At 36.0% G+C, this 12,147-nt stretch overlaps 1 protein-coding gene across 1 annotated transcript; it reads right to left on the bottom strand.

The window, feature by feature from the left end:
- Nucleotides 1-4,518: 4,518 nt before the first annotated feature.
- On the bottom strand, nt 4,519-9,332 carry LOC106318252 (C2 and GRAM domain-containing protein At5g50170). Its single transcript, XM_013756150.1, has 9 exons — nt 8,797-9,332; nt 7,181-8,389; nt 6,900-7,081; nt 6,172-6,456; nt 5,943-6,059; nt 5,598-5,860; nt 5,321-5,495; nt 4,938-5,210; nt 4,519-4,850 (listed from the first exon to the last, which is right to left on the bottom strand). Exons 1-9 carry the CDS (start codon nt 9,152-9,154, stop codon nt 4,641-4,643), a joined length of 3,072 nt encoding a protein of 1,023 aa, XP_013611604.1. The 5' UTR covers nt 9,155-9,332; the 3' UTR covers nt 4,519-4,640.
- Nucleotides 9,333-12,147: the final 2,815 nt, after the last annotated feature.

The following is a 12,147-nucleotide window of genomic DNA, read 5'->3' on the forward strand; positions in this document are numbered from 1 at the left end:
TCTCTCTCTCTTTCTCCATCCCTCTCTCTCTCTCTATCTCTCTCTCTCTCTCTCTCTCTCTCTCTCTCTCTCTCTCCGGCATCTATATAAATAAGAGATTGAAATGATTTCCTGTGGATTAGAGGGGGCATCTATATAAATAAGAGATTGAAATGATTTCCTGTGGATTAGAGGGGTAGGAGTGTCTCATGCCATCCCATTATTAAACTCTAAGGGAATGATGACACATCGTTGGAAGCAAGGGGTAGGGGTGTCTCCTGTGACCCAATTATTCGCCTACGCTTTGTCAAGAAAAAAAAAAGAGAGAGAAAAATAAAAGAGAAAATCGAAAATAAGATGAATAAAGTTGGATTGTATCAGCATCATTGTTCATTGGAATAGAGAAGAAAGAAAGAGGGAAGAAAGAGATCAGATAAGACTATTTGTGTGTTCAGAAACTTGCTTGAGTAAGAGTTCATGTGTCTTCTGATCGATACTCCCATGGTAAAGTGTGGGAACCAAAATTTGCACTGTCGATTTTTGTTAAATTAGGAAAGATAGGAAACCCTAAATTTCCCAGAGGTCGTGGATATTTGCTAAACAACACGCCAAGCAATCAGAACAGGAAAAACATGCTAAGTATAAAATTGATGAATCAAAAAGAGAGCAAAGAAGATCTTATTCCAAATTTGCGTATAAGCGTTTAAAACACGTAAAGCCTCGGCCGGGAGAGCTGTCGGCGAGATCCTAGTTCTAACCACCTAAGACTTGAAAACCTAGTAGAGACGCAACTCGATAACAAAAATGGAAAATTGCCTAAATTGTTCTAGGTGCTAAGTTTTCTGTGAATGTCGAGTCTTCTCTTTGCGCCTCTCGCCTTCGCATCCCTTATATACTCCTCCTAGGTCGGTTTGGGCCTTCCTTTTTTGCTTTTTGGCCGAGTCTATCCTTTGGCGGAAATATTTCATTTTTCCCGATCTTCATGATTATCCTTTGAAACTTTAACATTTTTCCTCGAAGTTGACATTTATCTCCAAACATGACATTTATCCTTTCTCGCGAACATTCTATAAAACCATCATAGTATCTTCGGGTCAATTTTTCGTTAAAAGATCGTAAGTGGGCTTTTGCCGCGTTTTTGGCCCTTTGGGCCGTTTTTCAGCAAAAACGTTTTTACGACTTTCTTTTTGGAAGAATAACCTTCAGTACGACGCCGGTTTTACGAGATAGTCTGAATCAATCGTATGGTCGAGACAGCCATGGTGTTAAGTTTAACTAATATCATCTTTATACGATCGATCCGAACTTATACGAGAAAATAAGCTTTTTGTCGTTATTTCATCAAGTTTCAACGGTAACTCTGATCGAGATGAAAGAAGAGACAGTTCGACCGAGACCCGAATGGGGGAGTTCGGTTGATCGACGACCTCCTTTGACCTACCGAGTGCAGCTACCAAAGATAGACGTAGCATGCCTGGATGCTATCCAAAACCCATCTTAACCTTCAGAATACATTGCAGACAACTTCGAACAACATTCTGATGATGCACTGGAGTCTATGCAAGTTGATCAGTCTTCTGAGAGGAGAACCTTGAGGAGAAGAAAGGAAAAGGTGCATAAGCATCTCAAAAGGGGAGTCAATGAGAAGGAGATGGACAGCTTCACTAAGAGAGTTCTCAGGATTCCCTTGGACAAGCCATTTGAGGAGGCTTACTTTATCCACAGGTTGTGGATGTTTTTCAGAGAGACCAAGGAAACTAAGCAGGACATACATAGGATCTTCAATCAGATCAGAGAGAAGATGAAGCAGAGGATTACACTGAAAAAGAAGAGTGATCCTGGGAAATTTGTTGTACCATGTTTGCTGAAGGGCATTGAGTTTCCATGTCCGTTGTGTGACACAGGTTCATCAGTCAGCATACTACCCAAGACGATAGCAGACCATCTGGGTCTGAAGATAGAGCCTTCGGAGGATTCATTCACTTTTGTGGATTATTCTACGAGGAACTCAGGAGGAATCATCAGACACCTTGAGGTGCATATTGGCAATGCACTAGTTCCAGTTGACTACCATGTCCTCGAAAACAAGCAGAACAGGAGTTCTTCTCTACTACTTGGGAGGGCCTTCATGGCTACTGTAGGGGCAGTTTGCAACATGCAGACTAATCAGTTGTGTATAACACTGATAAATCTTGATGTCTACTATGATCTAGTCAGAGTTGTCAAGCCAAAGACGTCCAACACTAGAGTTAACACCGGATTCATAGCAGCATGCCACTGCGATTATGAGGATGAATACGAAACATAGTATTCAAGTTCGATCGATAGCGGGAATCCACTATCGATCGACATTGCCATTCATCCGCTGATCGACAACATGTCCATAGATTCGATCGACAGCCATCCTGCGAGTGAGACTTTCGCTCTGCCAGCACACTGCTATCCGAACTTTGAAGTCGCTACCCAGCCTTAGACATCGATTGATTACCACTACGGTGATACGATCATCAGACATGGTGACTATTCTATTGGCAGTTGGGATATTATACAACACACAATATAAAAGTATTATATAATAAAAAATATATAAATTACATATATAATAAAACAACACACATACACAAAAAAAAATTAGAAAGTTATATACATATAAAGTACCTAATTACTCAAGCTTTGTTTCCGTAATTTAAATTTTCATTTACATATATAATGTATTTTTATTTTGTGTGAGCTTTATTTAATGTATTCTCTATTGTATGAACTTATTTTAATGTTATGTAGTATTTATCATATTTTATTTTTTTTGGTGTACTTAAGTTATTATAAATTAAGCTTAATATATATATTTTTTTCAAAATAAATAATTACAAAGACCAAAATAAAAATATAAGATAGTTTTGAGATTCGGAATAGTGAAACCTCAAATTTGTGGTTTCGCTTTTCAGAACCTCAAAATTTAAGGATTTGAGGTTGGGTTGGAATGGAGCAAAATTTCAAAATCTGAAGATTTGAGGTTCGATTGGAGATGCTCTTAGTAGATTTTAAGGTTATTTGATAGATTTTTTTTTGAAATTTTAAGATTTACAAACTATTAAATTATAAAATATTAAACATACCATACATGAATAGATCCAAATTGTTATACATGAAACTGCATATCTAACTGAGAAGAGAACTTAATGACACTTAGTAGAATCTTTATTTATCGTTTATAATATAAACTAAAATTGAATTAAAACTTATAAAAACGTATATTTATAATCATGTATAAGAATATTATGACGCTTAATTCCGTTTATTCATTTATCATAAATATAAATTATAAAATTATTTAAAGTTTATAAACAAAGAGATGCCCTTTGCTTTCCCAAAAGTGAAGGGGGTTTGGGGCTTCGGAGCATCTCATCATGGAATGAAATTTTCAGCTTGAAGCTTATTTGGTTCTTATTCTTCCGATCTGACTCTCTTTGGGTGGCTTGGTGTCTCCAAAAGTATATCTCTAAAGGATCTTTCTGGTCTTTAAACGAAAAGAACTACTCTATCTCATGGACCTTCCGGCGCCTTCTTAAGTACCGAACCATGGTCCTTCCCTTCCTCCGCGTCACAGCAAGACGCTGCCTCTTGGGTTATTGGCTCATCCTCTCACTCCCGCTTTTCATCAAAGCTTATGTGGAATGTCATTCGGCCTCGACAACAGTCGCTCATTAGAGCTAATATTGTCTGGCACACTGCAATAATTCCCAGGCACTCAACTAATGCTTGGTTGTTCCTTCTCAACAGAAATCCGACTTTAATGAGAGTCAAGTCTTAGAATTCTGGTACTAAAACTACTTGTTTGTTGTGTGGTCTTCTTGATGAGAGTAGAGATCACTTGTTTTTTCACTGCATTTACTCTTGGACCTGCTGGAGTAATTGTGTGCTTAAGCTGGGATTTGTTATGGTTCCAAGAAATTGGGATAAGGTGATTTACTGGCTTTTTCATTGCCTAAGAGATCCCCTGGTGATATGGCTATTTATCAGGTTTGGGCTGCCGTTCTGTTTGAGGTTTGGAAGGAATGCAATAGACGTTCCCGTGATGGTACCACCCTTCTAGAGGTCGTCTTGATTCGCAATATGCGCATGGTTAAAGATAAGGATATTGCTCTTTTCAATAAGGCCACTCGCTTGGTGCTGACCTTAGTTTTGGCTCTCCAACTATTCTCTGATGTAGAGTTTGTAAGTCTCTTGTAGCTTTTTTCTTCCTTTTCTTCGGTATAAGGCCTCTTTCCTTCTCTTAGTTTGTGATCAAACTTTATTTTTCTTATTTCATATGAAAGCTTTTTATAAAAATAAAATAAAAAGTTTATAAACAACAAAATCAAATATTTAATAATTATTATGATTTGATTATTTTGTAAATATTTATATTTTTGAATGGCAGAATCACCAAGTACAGATGAAATATAAACCTGTTAATCGAATTGTGAGAATGTAATGTTACCTCTTAGGGTGACCAGATTTAGAAAAAAAAAAAAAAGACTTTCCAATGGGAAATTCGAGTTCTTATAGCTATTTTCATTCTTACTAATCGTTTATACATTAGAAACTTTGGTGTCACAGGAGGGGAGTCACATGAACAGACGAGTGAAGGCGACAAACTAAAAAACAAAGTATAGTTTTAGTCAAAGAAGTGTCAAAGACGAATTTGCAACAGATTCTTTCTGGAACAAATCAAATATAACCTTCAATCGATTCCTGAACTTCTCCATTATACTTTTGCTTATCCTCTGTTCAAACTTTATTGGTTTCAGCCACCGGATCCTCAAGTAGACCTCACACTTGCTTGTTTTACAATCAACTCCTGCTTTTTTCACTTCATACCTTAGATGAACCTATATTCATTATCAGAGTCATTTACTAATAGGCTATGAAGTGAGACTTGTTATAAAAACCAGAGGAAGAAGAAGAAGAAGTGTTACGCGAAAATTGTCTCCAAATGGAACATCATGAAGAGCTACAATGTCATTTAAGATCCAGCCTTCATCATTTGGAGCTGTAGATTTCTGTTGTGAGCAGGTAACTCCGCCCCCAAACACAGAGACAGTGTGATTGTATTTGTAAGAAACCCGTCTTTCGTAGATCCCCGGTTTTTTAGACTCCCATGTTGTGCTCGCGTAATTGAGACATCCAGATTTCTCCATGATCTTACGCTCCATTTCTCCTCCACCGAAGATCTTCATAACTAATTCTACCTGTAACAAATGACCATATACTATGAATGGGTCAACACTGCATTGTTGCATGTACTCTACAAAAATGTATAAAACATGAAATAAAAGATAAAGGAATGAAAAAGATATACATCGCCAGGTAGATCACATGCGTACACCTTTGACATCTGTAACGGATCGGCATCTGAAACAACTGCAACATCTCCTGGCAAGAAGAAAGGATCTGACACATCTGATTCTTCTTCTGCTATATGTGCTCTTTGATCAACACTTAACGTCCTCGTTTTCCACAAAGCCATGATTGTCCTGTCATTTTCATGTATAATTAAAATAGCTACCAACTATGAACTTTTATCGCTGTCGGTTTGGTCAGGTTGTTAATCTTGCAAACCAAATTGCTTTGAATACCTGCTAGTCGCATCAAATGAGACAAATGACTGGAAATAGAACCAAAGCCTTCCTTCCTCATCCTGAGATTTAGCCCCATGCTTTGCATCAAGACCTCGGTTCTTTTTCAGAATAATGAGCAGCAAAGGGCTACCTAAGGAAGCAAGAGTTGGGGGGAGCACTTGGATGTCATCCATATCTTCCCAGAGAAAGTAAAACTTTGTCTTGTGTCCAAATATATTAGAATAGAACGCCACAATTCTAGCCGACAGAAAGAGCTTGCCCTGAAAGCATTGCATGTCTTAGATTCCATTAGCCAGCGTTTCTTAGATAATCAGCCAAAACGAAATGACAATAAATCCAAACCTGCACAGGGAGTTTTCTCTTCAAGTAACATGTATATTCTTTGAGAAGAAACTCTTCATGGGGCAAACCAAACAGTTTCTGGAAAGCGGAGTTCTTTTGTGGCGACCGAATGTTCAACTGTCAACACATAAAACAAGGGATCAGACATAAGAATTTTTCGAGCAACCACATCGAATTGCAAAGACTGGCCATTTAATGATACTTCCCTACAGTAGATTAACGTGTTCACCTTCTTTCCGACTTCCTTTTCCACCTTGCTCAAGTAATCCTTCATTGTTTCAACACCGTTCTTGTTTTCCAGAAAAATTCTCAGCTGTAATTTTGATTGAGACGCTTGAGCATGATGACCAACTAAAGGAACACACAAGTCCGCAAGTTCATCCGCTGTGAGTTTCAGGAAATTTATCTCCGCATGCCCAAGGGAGACACCCTGGTCAAATGGACCATCGAAATCAAATACCTCAACATCTAATACTGACGGTGGTTCCTCCATTGCATCAAATTCGATCACCTCTGCAAAAACCAAACCATGAATTATTTTAGTGGCATGGTGGCAATAAAATAAAAGGAAACAGAGTAGAAATTAAAGAGACGAAAGGAGATGCTGGAATTTCACTAAAACTGAAGAGGAATAGACAAGAGAAAACGTTTTTTTTTTTTTTTTTTTTTTTTTTTTGGTCAAACGTTTCTTGTTTATTTCATAACGATTTGCGGATTGCTTTGTAGCATTATCGCGAAAAGTTTTTGATATACGATTCTTAAAACAAAAGTATACGAATCGTTTCCATAACCGCTTCTTTAAGCGAGTTTATGAAACATTCTAAGTCTACACAAAACGGTTTCTGCGAACGCTTTTCTAAGCGAGCTTGCAAAACGTTTTTCCATATGTATATCGATATGATTTGGTTCAAACACCAAAAATGAACATCGATTTTAGACTATTATTTTCTTTAAAATAATATACTGAGGATCCTGTGCTTGAAGTTTGACAGAGCTTGTTCTTGTTTTCCCATTGCAAGTGAAAACAACATAAGGATCAAAGAGCTCTGTTGCTTCCACCGAAGCCAAATTTGTGCCCTTAATTAGAGCTATTGTCAGAATCCATCCCTTACCATTAGCTTTGCCTCCTTGGTCTCTTCCTAAATTTTGAAAAGTAAAAAAAAAAAACTCTTAGGTAGTTGAACTTTTAAAGTAAATAAAAGTATTGATATTATTTTAAGAGAGAAACTATAATTCACCTCGATGCAGTCTAGCTTGTATAAAGTGGACTGTCATCATATAAACACGCTCCAAAAGAAGAACTAGTGTCCCACTAGAAAACAGCTCCCCAAAACTATCAGGTAAATCAAGACCATAGAATTCAACTCCTTGGATTTTGCTGGGCTCACAGTGAAGCATATGTACCACAACATACACAGACAACAGAACTGCACAGACGACAGAGGAACTCCAGAAGTATAGAAAAGCTGATTTCAAATCTGTCTTTTGCTCTGACTGCACTGTTGCTATGACCTGCTCCTTGTCCAATACAACAGCCGGATCAAGAGTTTTGTAATTCTTAGCCAAGAGATCAGAAAATTGCTCAAAACTCTCTTTCAGCCCTTGCCTAGCACCTCCTTCAATCATACCTTTCATTATAGTACTTTGGCTGAATTGAATACCCCACGATATAATCAGCCGAGAAGATTCACCAACAGCGTTTGGCTCCGTTACAGGTTCAATCTTGTAAAGCAACTCTACTTTAAAGGTGTTTCCATAAGGAACATCTGGTGTACTTACACTTACAAAAACAGCAAACTGATTCCCACTCGCTTTCCGGTAAACTTGACTCTCTGTAGCTTTTCCTGCTTTGACCAACTTTGTTGCAGGTCTCATGTATGTGACAAGCCGTGTTAGACGAGGAGTAATATCTTCCTGAATCATTGTCCAAGGCCCTTCCTGTACATCGGTTAAACTTTGAAGTTCAGCCAACTCTTTCCTAAACTGGGAATTGGGCGAGAAGAGAAATTTGTTAAGATCAGAAGGTGAGACTAAATATTTCTGATCGACAAGAATTCCCCCAACAAGATTCTCAGGCATTTCTTCTATTTCTCCGTCGCTAGACTGCATCAGATCAAGGCCTTCTTCAAAGCTAGTACAAGTAGTAGCAGCAGAGGAGCAAGATTTGTCTGTGGCGTCCTCATAATTTGAGGTTACACTATCTCCTGCTGGCTCATCGTTGAGTCTCTTAGAGATTTCCTCTTTCTTATGAAAAAGCTTGTCAATCTGGTTGACGAGATTCTTCATAATGTGCTTCCCATCATGGTGTTTACGCCGTTTCCCTTCTTTAGCAGATCCTTGGACTTCTTTAACAGCCTCCAAGGTCACATCCTGCTTATAAGGGAGAACTTTTTCATCAGAGGTACTTTCAGACTTCCCTTGCAAAGACATACTGAGAAGGATTTTCCCTGGAATACAAAGGAAAAAAAAACAGCTTATATCAGAAGATTTACATATGCACACACAGATACAGAGAGCCCAATGTCTATAAGGAAAGCTAGCAAACTCAAAGATTTGATGATTCAGGTATCTCTTTGTAATAGCAGAGAAAGCTTCTTGATAAACAGAGACATTCTCCTAAACAAAGCAATTTATAATATCAACACATTCTCCTCATGTGTTCATAACAGCACTCAGAGAAACCTCAAGATGAAAATGATTATAAAACACATTCTCAAGTATGATCCAAAGCCAACAGTAGACTCAAATTCTCACCGAGAAAACACATAATCTATAAGCATCATTCATGATTAATAAAACTAACTTTTGTACTCTAAATGGCTGCGCAAATCCAACAGGAGAATCAGATACTAACCACATTCGATGTTAACGAACTTGCCATCACTGGGCTTTTCAATGACGAACCACGTCGGCAACAGCGTCTGATTCTCTTCACCGGCGACGGAACAAAGCGGAATCCGAACTTTACCAATCAAACCCGTGGAGACATCAGACTGATGATGATGATCTTGGTCATGATGAAGAACAGATACAACAACATCGTCACCTTCATCAACAGCGCCAACTCTGAAAACGAATTCCTCATGCCAGATCGGATTGGAAGTACCTCTGGAAACTCTCGTCTTGGACTTGTGTTTCCCAACGTGAAGCACGACGGACGTCTCTTGAACAGGCAAATCCTTCGCTTGTAGGACGTACACGTAAAGCCTCATCGTGGTTGATCAGAGGTAGGGAGAAGTTGAATGGAAGAGCGGAAGAAGAATAAGAGAGGGGAAGTTAAAACCCATAAAGGGAGGAGATGAAACGTGGGAGAGGAAGAGGGTGACACGGAAAGGAAAGTGATGATTGGGATTTTGGGATTATGGGTCGGTTTCAGAGATTCGGCAATTTTTGTTGGTCCGTCAGCAAGTTTTGCTTTTTTTTTTTTTTTTTTTTTTTTTATATATTTTCTTTATTTCTTTGCTTTGTGTTCAATGCTTAGCCTAAAACCGTTTCAGCTTTAATGGAATTTGAGGAACACGTTTCTCAAGCAACATTGCACTTTTTTTCATTTCTTCAAGATTGTGCCTTTTAATTATATTGAATCGTGTGAACTTTGTGTTCTCAGATTTGTTTCCTTAACGAAAATATTATTAGGCTTTCTAAAAACTCTTGTTTTATGCTATGATTTTAGATGTGTCGTTAGAGTTTTGGCTTTCCAATTAAATTTGTTTCTAAGAAACTATTATTCTAACAATTTTTTTAGGAATATCTTACTAAATATGTAAAATATCTTTCTAAATTTTAGTTATATATTTCGAAAATAAGTATAATATATTCTTAAAATTGAAAAATATATTGACAAATATGTATAATATCTTTACAAATTTAGAAAAACTTTCATAAATGGTTATTTAAATATACATTCTTGAATGTGAATTTAGGAATACATATTTAAAATATACGTATATTTAATAATATATTACTGCATATGTATAACATTTTAAAAAAAGTTTAGTATGACATTCTTAAACTTTTTTTTGCTAAATTTTTTTTTAACCTGGTTGAATTTGGGGGAGTCAAAGTCCGCGAATGGATTTTTTTCCCACGGCTTTCAAATGAATCCTAAAGCATAGACACATATTCGCGTTAGATGATCAGAATAATATCACTTAGAGCATTTCTGATGTACACATCTATAATTTCCTTTAAAATAGAGATTTCTATTATAAAAGTGAAAATGCTCCAATGTATGCCTCTATAATAGAGTTTCTCTATTTTAGAAGAAAATATAGAAAAAAGTTACTTTTTACCTCTATATTTAAGGGTGAAAATAGGATATCTCTATATTTTCTCCTAAAAATAGAAGAACTCTATTATAGAGGTATACATTGGAGCATTTTCACCTCTATAATAGAGTTTCTCTATTTTAAGGAAAAATATAGAGATAGAAAGAGAGGTGGGTTGGAGATGATATTAGTTTTATGTAGCAGGGTGATAGCGCGTGAAATGTGTTTGCATCTCAAGCCGTCCACTACCACCCAACCACAAGGTCCCGCTCGACATTCTTAAACTTGATATCTAAATTTTACAAAGATACTATGCATATTTAAATATGGATTTAAGTCAAGTTTATCAAGAAATATTTTCCTAAGTATATACACACAAGTTACATTAAAAAAACTAATTTATATCGATATGAATCCATTTTTGAATTTTGGAAATTTAGTTTTTATAAATTCACGAAGATATCCTGCATATCAATAAAGTCTCCCAAAATTTTCTTAAGAAAAAATAATTTCGAAAAAAGAAAATAATAGTAAAGAAAAGTTTTATTTTTGAAACAAAAATTGAAAAATATATTCAAAAATAAATTTTGAAAAAGATTTATGTTTGATTTTAATATTTTGATGTTTAATATTTAATTATTTAATAAATAACTAATTTTTATAAATGAGAATATAATTTTCATTTACTTCTTTAATGAAACTTAATTTCTTCAGTTTAATTTTGAGAACTATTTATGGAGCAAAAACTAAAAATGAATTACTTAGAAAATTCAACTAAATAACCAGCAAATTTTTATTCTCATACTAGCCCACGAAAATTTAAGTCACCAAAATAAGTTTGGGCATGAGTTTATTTTACTTCTGAAACAATCTTCTTTCTCAAATTAACTGTTCATAAGCTTTTTCACAACGAACTTTTAATAATGCTCAAATTACCCTAGAACAACTTTACTATCTCAAATAATAGGTTCAGTTGTAGTAATTAAGGATCAAATCCATAAAGAACGAGGGAAAACAATAGACTTAAATCAAATATTGATTAAGCTGGACAATATATTTTAAAACAATAAATAAATCAGAACGAAGCAGACTAATTGGTTGGTTTGTTAACGATCTATAATATAATGAGGCAGTTGCTTCATTCCTGAGCTGCCACGTCAGCAGGTAAGTGGGTCCCACTTTTAATAAATGTGAAAAAGTGTCATAATATAATGAGGCTGTTGCTTCATTCCTGAGCTGCCACGTCAGCAGGTAAGTGGGTCTCACTTTTAATAAATGTGAAAAAGTGTCAAGCATGTGGTTCGAACCCGAGTTATTGAGTAATAAACACCAACATTTATATCACTAAACTAAAGGATACTTTGTACATTGATGGCCGAAACTAATATATATTTATGAAGGTCGGAAACCTTTGCTTCTTCGGTTTTCTCTGTGGGACTCACACTTAATTTTTTTTATCTAATGATTTAATAAATACTTTATAACTCACGTTTTGAAATGAGCTTCATTAAAAAAAGGTCCAATAGACTTCTTTGTTCTGTAAGTGTTCTCTTCAATAAAATTTTAGGGCTTTCGATTTTTCATCATCGGTTCATGACTCATCTAAGAAACACAGATTGGCTCTTTGAGTTCCATGAATCAGTTTATCTTCTTTAGTCTCTACATCTCCCCATCTTTAATAAATTCATCATCGGTTCTTTTATTTTGCCTGATAAATCATGATTGTGTGGTTTTAATTTTCTTTGGTCATCCTTAGTTTGCACCCTTTGATCTAACCAAGAAGAAGAAGAAGACATTTGTCGTTCATGATGCCATCGAGGACTTAGTTGAGTCACACGGGAGGCATACTATATGTTGCCTAATTGTTCAAGAAGAGTTTATGTGTTGTGAAACATATTTGTTTCTTTTCATCAGTTGCTTTGTTTAATCTTTTTTCC

This window comes from Brassica oleracea, chromosome C9 (genome assembly GCF_000695525.1).
Source record: "Brassica oleracea var. oleracea cultivar TO1000 chromosome C9, BOL, whole genome shotgun sequence".
In the NCBI taxonomy this organism is placed as follows: domain Eukaryota; kingdom Viridiplantae; phylum Streptophyta; class Magnoliopsida; order Brassicales; family Brassicaceae; genus Brassica; species Brassica oleracea.

What these genes read in the sequence shown, in the direction of transcription:
- LOC106318252 (XM_013756150.1), bottom strand. Translation starts at nt 9,154, where the DNA reads ATGAGGCTTTACGTGTACGTCCTACAAGCGAAGGATTTGCCTGTTCAA. An exon ending in CACAGGATCCTCAGTATATT is followed by an intron (nt 6,457 to 6,899) that starts ATTTTAAAGAAA and finishes TTGGTTTTTGCA; the next exon opens with GAGGTGATCGAATTTGATGC. An exon ending in CATGTGATCTACCTGGCGAT is followed by an intron (nt 5,211 to 5,320) that starts GTATATCTTTTT and finishes CATTTGTTACAG; the next exon opens with GTAGAATTAGTTATGAAGAT.